At 38.4% G+C, this 19,980-nt stretch overlaps 2 protein-coding genes across 3 annotated transcripts in view; both read left to right on the plus strand.

The window, feature by feature from the left end:
- The window catches only part of prkg1b (protein kinase cGMP-dependent 1b), a 111,873-nt gene extending 103,578 nt beyond the window's left edge, over positions 1-8,295 (plus strand). The window contains 10 exon segments of the mRNA XM_043253965.1: positions 2,997-3,093; positions 4,440-4,579; positions 4,680-4,769; positions 4,863-5,004; positions 5,265-5,428; positions 5,546-5,668; positions 5,835-5,897; positions 6,175-6,218; positions 6,221-6,240; positions 6,620-8,295. Of these exon segments, the coding sequence (XP_043109900.1) occupies positions 2,997-3,093; positions 4,440-4,579; positions 4,680-4,769; positions 4,863-5,004; positions 5,265-5,428; positions 5,546-5,668; positions 5,835-5,897; positions 6,175-6,218; positions 6,221-6,240; positions 6,620-6,718 (982 nt within the window). The 3' untranslated portion in view covers positions 6,719-8,295.
- A 3,291-nt stretch (positions 8,296-11,586) lies between these two features.
- On the plus strand, positions 11,587-13,202 carry dkk1b (dickkopf WNT signaling pathway inhibitor 1b). 2 transcript variants are annotated; one of them, XM_043254265.1, is made up of 4 exons: positions 11,587-11,884; positions 11,971-12,115; positions 12,221-12,361; positions 12,640-13,202. In XM_043254265.1, the coding sequence occupies exons 1-4, from the start codon at positions 11,687-11,689 to the stop codon at positions 12,885-12,887; spliced, it is 732 nt and encodes a 243-aa protein (XP_043110200.1). In that variant the 5' UTR covers positions 11,587-11,686; the 3' UTR covers positions 12,888-13,202. The 2 variants fall into 2 exon arrangements, with proteins under 2 accessions (XP_043110200.1, XP_043110201.1); XM_043254266.1 differs by having other exon boundaries at positions 11,974-12,115.
- Positions 13,203-19,980: the final 6,778 nt, after the last annotated feature.

Genomic DNA, 19,980 nt, shown 5'->3' on the forward strand with positions numbered 1-19,980 from the left:
ATAGCACATAAAATCTCAAAGGTGCATAACATTTACACTTGCTTATTTAAAACATGCTCCGATTATGAAAAACGGTATATCATTAGAGTACGTACAGCAAATTCTCTAGCGCTTCCTAGGTTCTCTAAACCGGAGTGCGCCGCTGGCAGGCGCCCCCTAGTGTTTTTTTCAAAACCACTGCCTTGATCAACACAATATATGTATGCATTTGGCATATGATATCATACTTCATATGATATCACTGAAAAATTAATTCACATAGAGCTAACATGTTTGAGGTCATCACGAAAAAATGATTTTCCTTTTATAAGGTATCCTTATAAGGAAATAAGTATCTAATACTGTTAAATAAGACAAATAAGCTTTGTTCTTATGCATTATTTGTGTTCCAAAGATGGTCAAACATGGAAATTTAATTTTTTGGCTGAACTGTTCCTTTCACCCATAAGAGCTGCTGACTGTATCTATTACTTGGAGTAGCTTGAGCCCCAGGATAAACATGTTCTATAATGTCCAACCTAATTTCATTTAGGGGGTAGTTATAGGAACTAACCACCACGGTGGGCAACAAAATTATTTTAGTTTTAGTAACGCCTTTTGGGGGCACATACTTCATGAAGCACATACTTCAAAGTAGGGTCAGACCAAGCCCAGTAGCAAACATGTTACATGTAAATTCATTGTCCAAACGCATACCATATGAAAGACCAGCACTCACCATCTAAAAGAAAGTGAATTAACTTCATTAATGCAGAATAGTTGTTGAATGCTGTGCTTAATTCTGCTGTTGGCCACTGTGCCACTTGAGCTCACATTGGTGGTACCAATGCATCCAGAAAAAAAGCCCAAGCAACATTAAGCTCTCTGGGGACCACTCTTGTGATTTTAGTTCCTATAACTACCTGGTGTGAAAGCCCCTTAAGTCGCTGGTAATTCCTGTTGTGCTGGGTTGGACCATTCTTATAACTAAAATCATTCCCAGTTCCCAGAACATGACAAAAAGTGGGTACTTCTGCCAGTAGTTATAGGAACTATGAAAATGTTCCTCCAGTGTGAAAGCCACTTATGTTGGGCCGAGAATCAAGAATTGGTTCTGGTTTTCCCAAAACACTAAAACCGGCTGTTTTACATGTTTTTGCTGATATAGATTGGACAATGTATTGGAATACTGTCGTATTTGCAAATTACTTGCGACCTTGGCAGAAACAACCATGTCACTATGTGGCGTGTTCTTCGTATGCGGACAACAGTGTTCTGAGTACTCTCATTGCCTGGAGAGGTCTGAGAGGGCAACTGTCCCCCTGCCCAGAGTCTTAGTTAAATGTGGAAACTTACTGCAGATACTGTGTCCTTGCCGTGTCAGATTGCAGTGGTGGTCTTCCAGGGTGTTTTCCAGCTTCTAAAGTGACATAAGGGATTCTGTGCTTGTACTCAGACTTTGACCTGGAGACTTTAGGCATTTTACCGTCTAGATTTGTGAATGGTAAGTGAAAATACTGTGAGACGGGGAAAAAAAGTTATAACTTGATAGTTTATCCAAACCCTTTGTTCCATGTCGTTCCAAACACGTATTACTGTATACCTGTATGATATGTATGATATATCTGTGGAAAACAAAAGAATATCAGTCAATCAATCAATCAATCAACCAACTAACCAACCAACCAGTCAATCAAATTAACTGGGAGTGAACTATGCCTAAACTTAATGAGTATGATGTCAAACTCTACACAATCTGAAGTCCATAGTATTTACCTAAATAAATGAGCACACCTTGAATGAAACTAAACTTTAAGTAAAAAATATATGATAAAATATATGCTGTAAAATATGTAGCCAATATTTATAATTTTAAAGGGGCAACTAGAACATATTACCCTGAGCAAAGTACAAGTTTATTAAAATAATACTTAAGCATAGTAACAAAGTATAATTAATAAAGATTTCTGATTTCTGGCTGTATCACAATGGAATTCTATGTTCCATTATGATACATCTCTTCCAGTCTTCCAGGTTCTTCCAGTCAGAATGCCTAGGTATACTTATTTCCAGGACGAGCTAATTTTGTTATTAAATGTATTAATTGAAAGGTTCGTTCTCTCAACACCAAAGCATGTAAATGGTCTCATAATTATGCAGCGCCAATGTCCTTCTCAAGTTAAATTTGAACTTTAAAGAGAGACGGTGGTGTGAGGGTAGAGCAGGAAGACCTTTTCTGACTAGGGGAACTGTAAGCCAAGTTCACATGCTAAAAATAAAGCTGGGTCAGGCAAGGCAGTATTAGTAGAGACTGCAGCTCACACAGGGACCACAGTCAAGCTCAGTTTAAGCACAGGGACTGAGACTTAGTCACAAGGACAAAGATAGTCTCACCAGTCCAACGTACTGCCCCTTCAGCGTGCACTCCTGCTGCTGCCTGGACAGAATCTCTTGCTTTGTGAGATTTTCAGCAAGGAAGTTTGCTTGATTTTTAGAGCTGTCTCTGCTGATGACTGTGACAACTTTTGGTATTTCTGCATCCAGAATTTGTATCCAGAGAAACTTTCACAAACCGATATTGATGCAGAGAGACTCCACCAATCTGGATAGATCTGTCGTTCGCCACACTCGATCAGCGCTGCCTCACGAATCTCGAAATGTAACCTGGAAATGGCGCCTTAACTCCACTTTTGAGCAAAGACTGTTGATATTATTCTGCCATACGTGCTCTTGAGGCGAGGACTGTATTGCGTATTGCAAGCCCGATATTGCAAGATCGTATTTGCAATATTGCTAGCCGTTCTGAGAATTGTACATTTAACTGTTTCACAGTATTTGCTTTGGTCAAGCCACAAGGAGGTCAAAATGCGTGAACTACTTCCTATCCCGGTAAAGGAGAGAAAAGAGAGGGAGCGAATAAACAGCCTTCCTGCCCCAATTCCTGCTCCGACATTCCCTATTACATACTCTATCCAAACCTCTAAAAAGTTCCCCTTTTTCCACTTCAAAAAATGCAGATACGAGGCAGAGAATGCCTTCTTCTCCAACCTGAAGCTGGTGGACTTCAACATCATTGATACCTTGGGAGTTGGAGGATTCGGAAGAGTTGAGCTGGTAGGATAGGCTACTTCTATATGCATGCATTATATGTTTTCATGTAATTGAACGAGCATGTTCATCAGCTTCTTTTATAATTACGCATAAAAAGGTGATTACAGTAAGACAGTGTTGACCAAATTTGTTCCTGCACTCAGAAATAAAGGTACAAAGTGTGTCACTGAGGTGGTACCTTTTCAAAAGGTACATGTTTGTATCTGAAGTGTCCATTTTGGTACATTGTATTAGTGCTTAAAATGTGCATATTTGAAAATAATAGGTACAAAAGTATACCTTATCAACAGGTACCGCCCCAGTGAAAGCTTTTGTACCTTTTATTTCTGAGAGTGTGGAGGGTCACTCTCTTGCAGGATTTAGCTCCAATCCTAATTAAACACACCTGAACCAGCTAATCAAGGTCTTCAGACTCTCTAAAAATTTCCATGCAAGTTCGTTGGAGCTGGCTGAACCTAAACTATGCAAGATGTGGGCCCTCTATGAGCAGGATTGGACGCTCATGCAGTAAAAGTCGTTGCATTATGATAGTCTGTTACATGTTATGTAATAACTTAAAACAAAAACTTCAGTCACCCAATGATAATACATTTTACTAATCTGCTTTAGACGGTGCTGGACATTATGAGCAGTTCTCATGTTCTATCGTGCTGAAGGATAGATCAGGTCTGGAAATGCTGTAACTCTATTCAGGGTAACTTTCCACAACAGAGTTAAAAGGACAGAAATCTGACATACTGCCATTCGAAGTTCAACAAGGCCAGTTAGATAGGTAGGTCATTGATAGATATATAAGTGTATATAATAAGCATATATAAAAGTTAGGTAAGTAGGTACTGTTAGTCGATAGATGATAGATAGTTATTGATAGATGATAGATGCCCCAACATAAATCATTAATGTAGGACATTTTCTGCAGGACCATTTATGTTGAAGAAAGATGATGGAAACTTTGACGTAGACAGGAGTGCAGGGATCCGCATTGCGGATCAGATTCTGTTGTAAAGGAAAGCCCAGCAGTCTGGGAAGAGGATTCCCCTTTCCACTCACCTATTTCTGGCACTGCGGCAACATAGTAAAAACAAGTGTCCTTTCGTCAGGGCTGTGATATATGCCTGCAGTGCTATCCGTTTGCTAGATAGCTACAGTATCAAATGAACATGCAAGCGCCTTCACAGAGACGCAATGTGAAGAATTCCTGCTCACTTAATCTATTTTGAGGACCTTTAACGCATTAATAGACCATGACTCAAGTACTGTAATAAGCACTCGCACTTGTTTTTATGGCTAGTTTCCATAGAAATGAGCTTATTAGCAGTTTTTAAGCTCTGTGCCTTTGGTTTCCACAGGTGCAGCTCAAAAGTGAAGAGACCAAAACGTTTGCAATGAAGATTCTGAAGAAACGTCACATCGTGGACACGCGGCAACAGGAACACATCCGCTCTGAGAAACAGATCATGCAGGAGGCACATTCAGACTTCATTGTAAGGTAGGTGCTAAAGCCTCCTTCAAGCATCATCTTATCATAAAAAAAATATCAAGGCCGAAACACATATTGAGGACGAAATTGTGCGGTTGTGTTCTTTCAGGTTGTACAGGACTTTCAAAGACAGTAAATATCTGTACATGTTGATGGAGGCCTGTCTAGGAGGAGAGCTTTGGACCATTCTTAGAGACAGGTAGCCAAGGTGTTCCTATGATGATGGCTAGTGGTAATCACTCTGTTATTGAAATCTAGTAAAACAGAAGTGTTTTTCTTTCTTTATTCGTAGAGGATCATTTGAAGACTCCACTACACGGTTTTATACAGCCTGTGTGGTTGAAGCCTTCGCTTACTTGCATTCCAAAGGAATAATTTATCGTGATTTAAAGCCAGAAAATCTCATTCTGGATCATAGAGGATATGCCAAGCTTGTGAGTATACATCTCAAGCACTTTCTAATATGAGACGACACATTCTAAGGCTGGTGAATTCTGTAGTTAGTTGGTATCGAAGGGCGGTACTTCCTATCTGACCACATCACGCTCCTTAGTGCAACATGATTCATTAGTACTTTTTAGTCCATTTACCTTAAATGACCATTGTTCTTTACCTTTAAATATACTCTTGTGTTCCAAATTCTACAATAACAAAGGTACAATTTTGATACGAACACACTGTTTGTCTCTTGTAGGTGGACTTTGGATTCGCTAAAAAGATTGGATTTGGGAAGAAAACTTGGACATTCTGCGGAACGCCAGAGTATGTAGCCCCAGAGATCATACTGAATAAAGGCCATGATATCTCAGCAGACTACTGGTCATTGGGAATTCTTATGTATGAACTCTTGACTGGAAGGTAAGACATGTTTTGTCATTGGGTTGATGAGATAAACTAAAATGTTTTCAGTTTTTGTGTCAAGATTACTCCAACTTCTAGTTTTATAAAACGCTATTTGCATTTCTTGTTGTTCAGCCCACCATTCTCAGGACCGGATCCAATGAAGACCTATAATATCATTTTGAGAGGAATCGACATGATAGAATTTCCAAAGAAGATCACCAAAAATGCAGGCAATCTAATTAAAAAACTATGCAGGTGGGTACATCTTAAAGCTCAGACACATTTAATAGCTGTAAATGCTTTTTTTTTTTTTTTTTTTTTTTTTAACTTTTTAAAAATCTTAGATATAGCAAAGGTATAGTTTTGACAGAATATCAGCTCTGTAAATTGCATTTATGTTGAAATATATTGTTTCCCTCAGGGACAATCCGTCTGAGAGGCTAGGAAACTTGAAAAATGGAGTCAAAGATATCCAAAAGCACAAGTGAGTACTGTAATATCCCACTTCTTTTGGGATTTTGGGATAAACTGTGGTTTTTAAGAATTTTTTTATGCTGTGGGTGTCGCGAGTCCCAGCTAATCAATCATGCCCCCTCTCCCTAACGCTTCACTTCCTGTTAACTATGTCTTATCAGAAAAAAAATGGTTGTAAATGTATTAATTCCAAAGATTGAAATTTAACATAGCTAAAAATTCCTCGCTACCAACCCTTTTTATTCTGTTTCTGTGAGACAGATGTTAATTCTCTTTTTTCATCATAGATGGTTTGAAGGCTTTAACTGGGAAGGCCTGCGCAAAGGAACACTAACCCTCCAATTATTCCCGATGTAAGTATAAAACATTAAGAGCTGTTAGAAAAATGTAGCATTAAAAAAACAGTGAACAGAATCATAAGATGAATAATGATAATATACAAAATAATAAATATTACTACTGTTATATTTTAATCTAATGTTTTACTTTTTAAATACTTATGTGTATGAATTAAATATAAATTTTATTTATTTTAAATATATATTTATTGGTATTTCAGACTTTGAAAGCGAATAAATGTGCATATATATATATATATATATATATATATATATATATATATATATATATATACACACACACACACACACACACAGTTGTGTACAGCTTTTACATTACTGCTTCACATCTATCTGACTAACATCTGATTTCCTCTGTTCACGCGCCTATTAGGTTGCAAGCCCGACTGACACCAGTAACTTTGATAGCTTTCCTGAGGACAATGAGGACCCTCCCCCAGATGACAATTCCGGCTGGGACACTGATTTCTAAAACTGAATCTCGTAACATGCCCTGCCCTGGAGTGTCCCGTGTGGTTCGTCGGCGAAGAGGAGAACGAAAGACGTCAAGCCCTGCTCTGTGACACCAAGTTGCCTTCGCCCACACTTCTGTTCTGCGGTGCCACTGGGGGTGTCTCAGTCCCCGCCGCACTCCAAGACACCCGTAAACTGTCCTAACCAGAAGCACCCAACACGGACTCGTGCTGGAGCCGATTGTTCATAAATGAGCCCTTCATTTTTTTTCTTTTTTTTTTCTCTGCTGTTTTATGTTTGACTGATTGCACAAGCAGTGGTTTCAGGTTTTCGGTATTAAAAACAGAATCATAAGTAGAGACAGTACTATGATCTGGATTAAGTATTGATAATGTTTAAGATGCATTTTTGAAAGGAATTTGATCTGTGGTTACTTCTGACAGCATGACAAGTTGTGTATTCGTATGGCTATTATATTTGGAACAGAAACACACCTGTTTCAAATACTTAAAAAGGTGAAAAAATCCTGTTTTGGAGATTTATTGATTTTAATTGATATTATTAAATTGATTTCTAAGTATTATTTTAATGCATATAGCTCTTAAAGGAATAATTCACCAAAAAAATGAAAAATCTGTCTCAGTCATGTACTTCCGAACCTGTACGGTTTTCTTTCTTCTGCGGAACATGAAATAATATATTCTGAAAAATGCTATTATATGAAAAATATGAAACTTCTCCGGTTTGGAAAACGTGAGGGTGAGCGAACGACGACCATTTTTGCGATTTATTGCAGACTGCCTCTTTAAAAGTTTTTTTTTTTTTACACATCTGAATACATTTCGTTTGCATAATGGGAAACCTTTTTTTCTTTATTTCTTTAAGACAATTGGACTCCACTCAAATAATGAATCAAGACTCAATACGGTTTGTGCACCACTAGAGGGCATGCTTTTTACTAAAATACACACTTGACCGTGCTTCCACAGCGGAAGGGCAGTCGAGTCACTTCTTCCCTGATAAAAACGTGGGTAAGAACGGAATTTTATTTATGAAGTTACGTAATCAACAGCTCTATTAATGATACCAGACATACTTTCTGAATATTTTCCCCTGTCATTTTCCCCAATCTTATTCATGACTCTACTTGACTCGTTTAAACAACGACGAGAAGACTGCCTGTAGTCTATAATAGCTTGAACACAAAGTGCTGTGCTGGAAAACCAATTATGTAATCTTATTTATTGTAGGACCAGGGGTAAATGTTTATGTATATATACAGTGGTAATATTTTTGTGATATTTGTAGAGATTTATTGTCAGAGTAAAACCAGTCCTATTGCCTTTTTTCCTGTAAGCTTTTTTTAGTTCTCTGTTATCTTTACTTTTCGAGATGGATATTCTGTGCTCACCGTGTATCTTTTGGCATTATTGAAAGTGCCTTAACACAATGGCATCCGTAATTCACCCTGCTTGTTTTGATGCTGCACGACTAGGTCAGACACCTCAAACTATTCTTCTTAATCAGTTGTGGCTTTTTTAAAGGTACAGAGATTTATATGCCATTTTCTTACAATAAAAGCATATTTCAAAGTAATGCGTCCGCGTAAAGGTTTCTGAAAATTGCGCCCGCTGTTTTTATTAAATGTCACCGTCCGTTATGTTCAGAATGTCCTGCGAACAAGATGGAACTGCATGGAGGTGTTAGTAATAAGAAGGCTCTGACTCATATCAGCTGGTGATAATGCTCAGTAAACATCTGCCCTCCCCTCTTCCCAAAAGATAACACGTGAGCATGGTAACTTTTCATTGCCAGCACCGTGGCCCGTAGACATCAAAAGATGTAAACCCAGGGGGCAGAGAAGAAATCTTTGACCTCCGGTTCACAGCTAAAGCCATCAGTCAATGGCATATCTGCTACTAAGTTGATTTTAACAAGTATGTCAACACTTAAATATATAAGAATAAAAATAAGACAATTCAAATTTGAGTCAGACACTCTTCCTGAAAACATAACATTAGATCATGAGATATATCCCCAAGAACTTCAGAGAAGAACGGAGATATTTCTTTGGGTAAAAATAGATCAGTTTGGACTATTTGTATGTTACATGTAACTTTACTACATATCGTGGGGCCTTACCCAGCTTCAAACATGAAGTCCAACAAAGCGTCAACAAAGAAACAAGTTTGTTTTGGAGAGTCATCAGAGGACATGCATTACCCCCTGCTTTGGATGCTGTCACACCAAAGGAGGATAGCAGCTTACAAAAATAAACCACGCACCTTGGCATTCCGTCTGCATGATGCATACCAAGCGTTACCATTAAAAATGGTAAAAAAAAAAAAAATAAATAAAATAGTAGTTTTTTTTTTTTTTCTCTAGCAATGAAAATGTGCATGGAAAGTAAAAAACGTACTAATAATAAAAATAAATAAATTTAAAAAAAGATTATTTTACTTTAGCGTGCTTACCATACGCGTGTTTGGCGTGCATATGACACGTCTTTTCCCATTGCGCAAGACCAACGCGTTTTTGTTGTGTTCCGTTGAACTCTTTTGGAAAACGCAACCCTTAACGATTCGTTGCGAGACTCAGAGATCCCCGAGCCGTCGTGAACGCGATCCGATCCTATAGTAATAAAATAATGTGAACAGGTATACGTGTTAGGTAAAAACAAATGTATAGAATATTACCGCATGAGTTGCCATTACGTCTTTTCTTTCAAGAGTTTAAATTAAATATTTAAATAATAAACAATTTGCTATAGTGATATTGCAAACAGTAATATGCAGTTTTCGTAACCTGTAGGCTGCGACGAAATGAACTAGGGCGCGTTAACATCCTTGATAATAAAACATAATAAAAAAAACAGAGGGGAAAAAATAATAAGCAGTATTGGAGCATGCCAGAACATACACGCCACATCGGGATGCCAGGTAATGAGGTAATTACCTCACATGGTAAAATAATCACTAATTCGACGTTTTGAACCGGTTCTTTGAAAAGACATGATCAAATAAAGCGAATCGCAGAACTTCCATCACTTTTCAAAGCAATTGCAACAAACTGACAGGCACACCTGTAACCTTGCATTATAGCCTATTAATGCAACAAGTTGCAAAAAAAATGACCTTGGCAACCTTTAACAGCGGATAGTTAGGTTAATTACCCATGTGATCTATTTTGTTAATTATTATTATTAAAGCTAACTATATACAATGACACTGGTGTAATTGATCATTTTACTGTTGCCGCCTCCTGTAAATCCTGTATGTTTTTTTATTTTATTTTTTTAATTTACAGCGGAATCGTATCGCTGTATAGTGAATAATAGGCTACTTGGAGTCGTCCATGACCCGAATAAGCTGTCATCAGGAATTAAAAAAAAAAAAAAAAAAAAAAAAAAAAAAAAAGTTTACCTGGCACCCCACTAAATGAATTTGCAGAGCACAATGTCTACAAAAAGCCGCTAAAAGCCGAACAAATGGACTGTTTGCGAAAATGCCATCGCTGTGGAAGTCTGATTAAGACACGGGCTTCAGTCCTGTTTGATCTGAGCTCATCAAAGGCTCCTTTACACACGCTTCATTTTACACCACTGTAGGCTTTGGATGTACAATTAAAACAAAGCCAATAGACAAAGGGATGGGGATGAACCATGCCAATTCGCGTTTAATGAAGTGTATTGAGCGTTTGTCCTGTGGCCGTCTATTAGAAGTGACCCCTGTCAACAACATCAAAGACATTGATTTGGGAGTTATCCCGGAGTTTTGGGCAGGGAGACACTTTGAAATTGTTAAACCATTCGCGCAGTTTACGTCCACCGTCGTACGATACAAACAGGCCTACTATTCTTTTAATGTTACAATTTAGGAGCAATCTTTTAGCATTGCTATATGTAGCGACTGTAACTAGCTCAAAAATGGTAGTACGCAAATAAAAATACGCCATTTTTAATTAAGCTGAACAGACGGTTCATAAAAAATAAAAACAGAGAGGTTATTCAGGTAATTATTTTATTTCTGTTCCGCGCAAACCTTTATAATCAGGCAGATCAATAGACGGACCACGTCACACTCTTATCTCAGATTGCTAATCACTCGCTATTTGTTTAAAAGCACAGACTGAATGATAATTAATTCGGTAAACTTCTCACTTCTTCTAATTTGCATATCCACTTTGATCTTCTGCGCTTGTTTAATCAAACGCATTTCAAAGGGCCCGTCGCAATTATGACTCAACTTCTGCGAGATCTTCACCGCATTTCTAACTCGGAATATACAAAATCGACGTGGGACGAAAAAGGGCAGCTACTAAAAATAAATATCCGTACATTCATGTCTAAATGTCCAGCGACTGACGTGATTTTAATTATTTGATGTCATTTTTTGAAATAAAAATACCGGAATAAAAAGAAATATGAGCATTACAATAAAATATGCATCTAATAAAATGTGTTATTATTATGAAATAGATGTTAAAGTACTGATTCATGATGACCAGGCAATGTTTATAAATGTTTTAGGGTTTTCTTGGTTGAACCTTTTAGTGAAGACTCATACTCTGTACATCAATACACAGCAGAGTAGGCTACAATATTAACAAAGCATGCATATATATATATATATATATATATATATATATATATATATATATATATATATATATATATATATGCATATGCATGCATGCTTTGTAATTATTGTAGCCTACTATATTGTATTTTTGCCATCCAATACGCAATATTTCTGTGGTGGCTGTTTTATGGCAGCTCATGAAGACGTGCATACAAACACCGATAGACAGCTCTTGACACAACGCTTTGAAATTTCATCCAGCCCTTTGTTACTCTCAGCGAGGGGCGGAACGCAAACAACCCCGCGCGCGTATAAATGAAGCGTCTTGAGCTCATGAGGAACCACAGAAGAGCTCCGCTCACCTCGGGAATACACCCTCCATCCTCCAAGGAATACCAGACCTGACAATGCTGCACATTGCCGTGATCTCTACAGCATGCCTCGTTCTCGTGGGCTGCATCCAAGCGTCTGCATCTGTGGTGCTCAACTCCAACGCTATTAAGGTCGGTTCAGGTGCGACGAGTCCCGTTCACCCGGTCAGCCCGAGTCCGGAGGAGTTACCTGCGGACAGCGGCAGCCTGAACTTCGCCATCGATACACCGCAGGTAAGAACATAAACGAGCGCGCGTTATCCCAAACAGCTGCTTTTACTTTGCGGCGCTCAGGCTAACAGCGCATTTCTAAACTCCAGCAGCCTTTAATCTGCGAGAGTGATGAGGAATGCAGCGGCGACGAGTTCTGCTTCCTGTCTCGCGGCGTCTGTCTCCAGTGCAAGAAGCGCAGGAAGCGCTGCATCCGGGATGCGATGTGCTGCCCTGGCAACCACTGCAGCAACGGTAAGATCAAAGTTGAGGCTTGCTAGATATTTCATCTTTATATAGTTTAAACGAACATCACACAGCGTTGACCGACAATTAATGTAATTCGCTTCTTCCTGTTAGGAGTTTGCCTTCCAAATGATCCTGACATGATCCACCAGATCGGAATGGAAGAGTTTGTGTCCATCTCCCAAGAAAACGCCACTATTGTGGTTCCACCAAAAGTTGCGACTCAAGGTTCACCGCAAAACCAAATGCTAAAAGGTAAGCGACGGCTGTTTGTGTAAAACGTTTAGTTGCTACTTCAGTCATTTTGAAGCTTTAAACCTTCGTTGCGTTACAAGGCATACACTTTTCAGGAATGGTATTTAAAATAGCAACTTTGGTTGAATGCAAAGACCACTGGAGCATGTTAGCAATGTAATGATTTTTTTAATTATTTTATATAAGATCACCGCGATCTTCAAAAGCTATTCGGATCTGTTAAAATGGTCTAGGACTTGTTGTGCTTGGTATTCATGAGTGTTGGTCTGTTTTGAAAGGTCTAGAAGGAGAGAACTGCCTGAGGTCATCAGACTGTGCAGAGGGACTCTGTTGCGCCCGTCACTTTTGGTCCAAAATCTGCAAGCCCGTCCTAAGGGAAGGCCAGGTCTGCACCAAGCACAAGAGGAAAGGCACGCACGGTTTGGAGATATTCCAGCGCTGCGATTGCGCAGAAGGTCTCTCCTGCAGAACGCAAAGAGACGGCAGCAAGTCATCACGGAGTCTGCACACTTGCCAAAGACACTGAATGAATATTTAAGGAATTTTCTTTTACAAAGCTCCCAGAGAAGCTCGAGGGGAATCGGGACTCGCAATGGGATACTCTGTTTTTCCTTCATTTTCTTGTGTCAGCATTGCAGAGTAGATATAATTGTTTCTCAACGGAACTTAAATCTTGCAGTAAATTACTGTATTATTCTGTAAATAATATAAGGCAGTTGGCACTTAATTCAGATATTTTTGTCAACCCTGAAAGAAGGTGCATCAGTCTTTTGCTAGTCTTTAATGTGTATCTGGTTTTTACAGTCATATAGAGCTGATTTAAATGTCTATTTTATTCTAAATAAAGATGATATAAAGTATGCAATGTCTTAAATCATGCTTGCTTTAAGTTGCAGCTTAAGTTTCTTACGCTAAAGGACACGCGGTATGTTAAGTTAGGCGTGGTCAGAGATGAGAGCTGGAATGCATTCACGTCTAGAAGTTTAATTAAGGTATTTAATAAGGTGTGTCTACATTTAATAAGCCATCAGAGATCTTTCCACTGCTAAAAAGAGTCAAATTCGAAGTCATTCGGTGGTCACCGTTTAGTTGCATCTGGGAGGCCATTTTTAATTAATGTATTTTTTTTTTTTTACTTTTTATTACTTTGAAATCACTTTTGAAACAAATCAAAACGATCAGCGAGTGATCAGTTATTTCAAAAGCGTTTTTGATGCTCAATACAAAGACTCGGGAAAACACGAAAGAACAATGTTATAACAATAAAGAAAACAACAAAAAAAAAAGCAGTCATGTAAACTAGCCAGCCTTGGAACGTAGATTAAAAAGCCGTCCATGTCTGACTGATCTGATGCTTTCAAAAGCATTTATATAGACAGGTCACACATTACAAACAAGCATCTGTTTGAGGTCTGCTTGTGAATTCTGTCTGTCTCTCTCTTTGAAGGTGAGAGGCTTTAATATGGTCTAGCACGTGGAGACCGACTATAGTCACCTTTTCTTTAAAGTTCAAGGATGCTTACTGATAGTGGCAGTGTTTAATGGCACCGTCTGCTCAGAGCTTCCAGTAAATCATTAGGGCACATATATTAGACTTCAAGCTATTTATACGTGGTTAAATGATTATTATTAAGCTCTTTTATGTTTTAGTGCTATGCTGCAAGAGAGCAAAAACCCTCAAAACACGCCTTCATTCACAAAGTCCTTTTTTTTTTTTTTTTTGGGTACTCCTTCCTGTTGCATTTCTCCCAGCTGTAATCGGAAACTTTAAGTCTTTTACCTGAAGCTGTCAAGAGAGACAAAGCCGTGGGGTAATCTTTTCAAAGCACAGGATATACAGTTTGCAATTGTCCCTTTCCCATCCATATGTCTTGACTGGCACCGGAAAGGCTTTCTTCCAGCTTTTGTCAATACCGTCAACAGCTTGAAGACCACAAACATCTTTGGATGGAATCCCAAGCTGCACAATGGTGCAAAAGAAACCCAAACCTCCGCAGTCTGCATACAGTAAAGCAGTTAAGTCTTTGACGGCAAAAGAGTTTCGCAACAGGTCAAGGCCAACGTCACTGAGAGGAATCAAGTGTCCGGGCAGACATAATCTGCAAACATGAGTGTGAAAAGGTGGATTTCCTTCTTTTTTCAAACTAGGTACAATAAAGCAGCAATACAGGGGCTTCTGAACATAGCAGTGTGAATGTTTGCGAACTGCCCCTAAAGCCTGGTTCACTTTGAAGTTGAGATCAGTCAACACTTCACGGCACATACTATTTTTCAACAAATAGTTAAGTAACTGGGGCTCACACGAAGAGTTACTTAAAAAGAACCCAAACACATTAATGTGAAATGAGCATTTACCCTCGAAAGCATGTGCCGTTGTTGGTAGTCTGGCTTTTTTCAATGACGATGAAAGGGACACATGGCTGTATGTCAAGTAATATTTGATTGAATTAATTAATCGGTCGCTTTATTTGATTTACATTTCTGAAAAATAAAAAGTGACTAGATACAATATGTATAAAATATGTATAATATAAAATATGTTATTTTAGTAGCGTTAATTAACCCTACACAGGTGGAAGTGAAATGAGAGGACGTATTTTGTGCGGTAAAGATGTTTTTCACAGCTCTTTATTAAAATGGTAGATACCAAGAGAAATAAATGACATTTGAGCGGTTGTCTTTAATTTTAAGGTTGTGTGTAATTACTAGTGTGATCTTACCTGCCTACCTACCAGTCAGTGTTAGATGTTTGCATCAAAGGGGTGAAAATACTGATGTGGTGATTAAAACGGAATATCCTGGAATATTATTAAAATAGCCATATTAAGCAGCGTCACGTTTTCAATTCGTGGAAGAATGATTCAGTTCCTCTGCCATTTTATGGCATTGTATTCAATTGCATTTAGCATGTGTAGAATTATATACCCAAGTCTCAGCAATGTGCATAAATACAGAGATGTCTCGTCTGTGTCACATAGAGTAGAGGTTTGTGGGTCAATGTTGGCTGTAGAATGGCTTGGAATGACCCTGTGCTGTTTTACTAGCTGACTGACTGCCATGCTTGCAAATTACAGACAGCAAGATCCGACTGTAATGATGGCAGGCGTCACAGATATGAGCTCTTTAAGATGCATGGTTTTCAGCAGCAGACAGCGGCCTGACAGAGTCCAAACACAGAGTTAGAGAGCAGAACGCCACCTTCTCTGTGGCTCCGTTTACCTCAAGTCAAAGACTTGGACTCGAAGAGGGCAAGAAACGGAGAGTTAACAACTAGATGAATACGAGAATCTGGTCATGTAACATTAACAGTCATTCTGAATCGTTGCCTTCTATAATTGAGGTTCAAGAGGTATGAAATGATTTTCTTTTAGGCCGGAATCTGACAAGCTCACGGGGCAAAATTCTGTTGCTTATGGAGAATTAGTTACGGCATGAATGCTATCAAATGAATACTGTCAGAATAGCATATCTCTGATAACTGGATTTAAAGATTTTGACGAGAAACATTAATACTGAGATCACTGACTTTTGGATAATTAGAATATGGGCAAATCTGGGACATTGTTGTTGATGTCTTCTGAAACCTTAGTAGAGGCCTCATTGAAGTGTTTTACATAAACCACAGCTTTGGGTTGTAAGCATGGCATAAAATTAATGCAACACTTAGGTTGGATAAATGGCACACAATGTTTTAGTTTTCTAATACATAATCTTGACACATTATCTGACTGTTTATATCATCATTAAACTAAAAGGGCTTGTTATGTCATGGAACATCTGAGCATGGTCTCAGTCTTGTTCTCTGCAGCTTTATGAGGTGATTTATAGACATTGTGAATGCTAAGGCCTGTCTGCGTAATTATCAAAATTACATGATAAATATTTGTCATGTTTGATGTCTTGTGGAAAAGTGATTTTCATTTGTGTTGACAAATGACTGGCTCTGTAACTACAGTATTATGCCTTCAGAAAATGAGGAGAGAAAAAGGACAAACAGCCTCTCTGGAACGGCTTCGTGAACTTTATGGCCAACATCATTCATGCACCTGTCAGTTTTTTTTTAGAAATCACTAAAACACTCTCAGTCACAGAAAAGCATTGAAACGAATGAAAAGAAGTTATACTTCTCATAATTTTGCAACCATTTTTATAGTAACTACTATTTTTGTGCATGAATTAGTTACTCTTAAAAATGTAATTTCGGTTTTGAAAGTATTTGATAATAAATTATTTATAGTGAAATATTTGATAACCTCATAAAGTTTGAGGCATTGCTCCAATCTTATATGAAACTATAAATATGACATGGAATTATTGAAGCATTTTTCTCTGGAATAAATCAAAGGATAAGTGATATTATATATATATATATATATATATATATATATATATATATATATATATATATATATATATATATATATATATAAATCTGTCTTGGATGTGCAATTGTGCATACTTATCATCTGCTCAATAACTGAAAAATAATTAAAATTCACATTTAAAACTTGCATTTGTTTATGTATTTACATTTATTTTATTTTATCATTTGATTTAATATTTCCTTTTTTTGACAAAATTTTTTTGTAAGTTTTTACATATACATAAGTTCAATTTGGGGAACTGGAACTGATTGTTTTATGTCAAACTGATTTCAGACATACTACAATGTACGGTATATACTCTCCCACAGCAGCACTGAGCTGTTGGTGTGACTGGCCGTGAGCGTATGGTTGTGTCATGTGGACAAAGACAACTTCTTTACTGTCACCGTGGTGCTGGGTGTCATCATCACGTAAGTGTCTGATTAGCGCAAAAGCTTCCACACCCACTCCTAAAAAGTCACTACAGAGTATTAGTCCATTAGCAGATGAACAAAGGGAGAATTGCTGGATTCCATTGTGCATTAAAAGTAACATTTGTTATATGTTATACATGCACCCAAACAATCCCCAAGTTAACAGATTGATGGCTCAATTGTACTGAAGAGTCACATAAACACTGAAATTCCTGTCAGATTGAAATAGATGTAGACTTGTAGAATCTTATCAATAGGATACAATTAGGAATTTAAACTTCTTCTCGACCTTTACAATCAGATTCCGAAATACTTTACGCACTTGCTTTTATAAGATCTGGTAAACTGGTCAGTGGAGTGAGGACTGAATAAACTCATCTGGCATAATGTTTGCTTTAATTTTAGACATATCAAGGAAAAGGCGATAATTATATTTCCAGTATCACATGATGGTGGTGGTTTGTTCTAACCATAAATGCACAAACAGAATTGTCACGATGTGTAATCGGTTTCATCCGGACTGACAGACGTTCATCTCTGTAATCATACATAAGGATTAAATCTGGGTCTGTCGCTCAAATCGTATGATCGTATTGGCCCCTTGAATGTTCTTGTCACTTCTGGAGCCAGACACAGATTCTTTCAATACTATCTCTTTAAGACACCCACTAAATATTTTAAGGTGCTCCACAAGCGATGCCCTTCTTATGAGGCTGAATCAGCGGTTCCTCAAAGTGAAAATGCTAGAGGCGTCTTCCTCTTTGAGGTTTGTAGGTCACCCAGAGTTGAAGTCAGATAACACTGCAAACCTCAACAGAGATTTACACAATCGCTTCGGAAAAGAAAGGCATATCTCCTGTCTCCCTCTGAAAAGAGACAATGTCATTCCACAGGAGCGCTCAGACCGCTGATCTTCATCATTAAAGACAATTATGTCACATTCACTTCTCCTCTCCCTGCTCTGAAGGGAAGTAGCCACGGCCAATTTAATGTTCCCCAATTGTCTCCTTTGTACTGCGTACAGTTTACTGGGCTTAGTAGGACAGGCCGCTTCCCTTTGAAATTACCTCTTCCTCCGCCAAACCCATAATGCCCCCATTTGTTCTACACAAAAGCCCAAGTTAAACTACACAAAGAGGTGGTTACGCAGAATCTCATTTGCCTAAGTGATTGCATCCACAAAAAAAAGACTCGGATCTTTGATCTCAGTGAGGTGCAAATGTGTTGGCTTTACTTGGTTGCGTGAGGCACTGAGCGAAACAAAGGCGCCCCTAATTCGAGCTATTACCCGCACATTACTAGCTCTGCGTTTGCTCATTTGCACAAGGCTTTAGGGGCAAAGAATACGTGTCATTAGGTGGACTCGGGTCCGTCAAGTTTATCTGTGTCATCCGAGAGGACCAGCGGGCAGCCTTAATCTGGAGGGGCAGCTTCAAAAAGAGCGGCTTTGGCCGCTGTCGAAAAGCAAACAACGTTTAGCACCTCAGCGCCTAGCGCTAATGACAAACAAGCTGCTCCAATCCACATGAAAGAGGGGCATCCCTGGGTCTCCATCAATGACCTTTTCAAATACACTTCCTCCGCACACAAAAGAGCCCACCATCCATCTCCTCAGAGGGGCAACCGTGCTCCAACCTGGGCCCATTCACTGGCCCTCACTCTAAATATGAATGCTGGGACGGGGGAAAAGTTTTTCTTCTCAACTACGCTTGAAACAAATACCATAAATAAGTCAAAGAGAAGGAGGGAGGGGTAGGTGTACATTACATGACTTCAAAGGCTCTCTCTCTCTCTTCCCCCATAGAGCCCAGGCAGCGTGCTTATTTTCAAGGTGCTTATTCATGTGTGCAGACTTGGGGCTACATCACTCAGCATTACCCGAGGGACGCTTAACAGTTTCCTCCAAAATAAAAAAAAACAGGGAGGGGGTCCAAACAGATTCCGGAGAACTTGAAACTGACAGAGAGGATATTTCCGAGACGGCGGCGGTGACCTCGCGTCACCCCCGCGGGGTATGTCAATTAACCTCCCATTTTACAGTTGGCTGCCTCGTGAGAAAATACACACCGACACAAAGGCTAAGTATCGTCAATTATATCATAAAACAACAGAGTGGTCTCACATAAAAGAAGATAAGCTGCCCGATATTACTTTATTTTTTGTATTGCATAATTTTAAGGTGGCAGATGGCGACGTTTATATTGAGTTGTACATCAGCGCTATTCATGGTGGTAACATAATCGGCTTGTCGCTGACATCATATTTTCTTGCTTTACATATTATTAGCTGTACGTTGCTTCCCAGTGTTCTAGGCTTTACCCTACAGGCCTATCGGTACAGGAAAGCAATATCAGAGGCTTTTCTTTATAACACTGGCAAACATCTACATCTTCTCTTTTCACACAAACAAAAATGTCATTTACTGACTGGGTTAATGCAACAGTAAAAATATCTTGCAGTTTAATTCAGTGATTCTCATGTTGTTATCTTCATCTCTGATCCTACAGGACTGCCTCTATTTTCGAAGAAAATGGGCTTTATTTTATTGTATTTATTTTTGCTCTGTATGAAATAATATTTTTGCGTAAGGTGTAGATATATGAAATTGTAATTCAGGCATATCTTATGTGAAACTTATTTTGACATTATTTTTGATGCTTTGTTTTTGGATTTCTGGTTTTCAGTGTATTTATTTATTTTGTGTTTTGTATTTTTATTTTATAGTTTTTTTATTAGGGAATTTTTAATATATATATTATCTATTTTTATATATATATTATTTTTATATATTATCTGACAATTATCATTCATTCATTTCAGA

The sequence above is a fragment of the Puntigrus tetrazona genome, chromosome 12 (genome assembly GCF_018831695.1).
Source record: "Puntigrus tetrazona isolate hp1 chromosome 12, ASM1883169v1, whole genome shotgun sequence".
NCBI lineage: Eukaryota > Metazoa > Chordata > Actinopteri > Cypriniformes > Cyprinidae > Puntigrus > Puntigrus tetrazona.

Bases quoted from the DNA above. Each gene is read 5' to 3' on its own strand.
- dkk1b (XM_043254265.1), top strand. From the start codon at position 11,687: ATGCTGCACATTGCCGTGATCTCTACAGCATGCCTCGTTCTCGTGGGC. The intron at 11,885-11,970 runs GTAAGAACATAA...TCTAAACTCCAG, and splicing joins TCGCCATCGATACACCGCAG to CAGCCTTTAATCTGCGAGAG. The intron at 12,116-12,220 runs GTAAGATCAAAG...TCTTCCTGTTAG, and splicing joins TGGCAACCACTGCAGCAACG to GAGTTTGCCTTCCAAATGAT.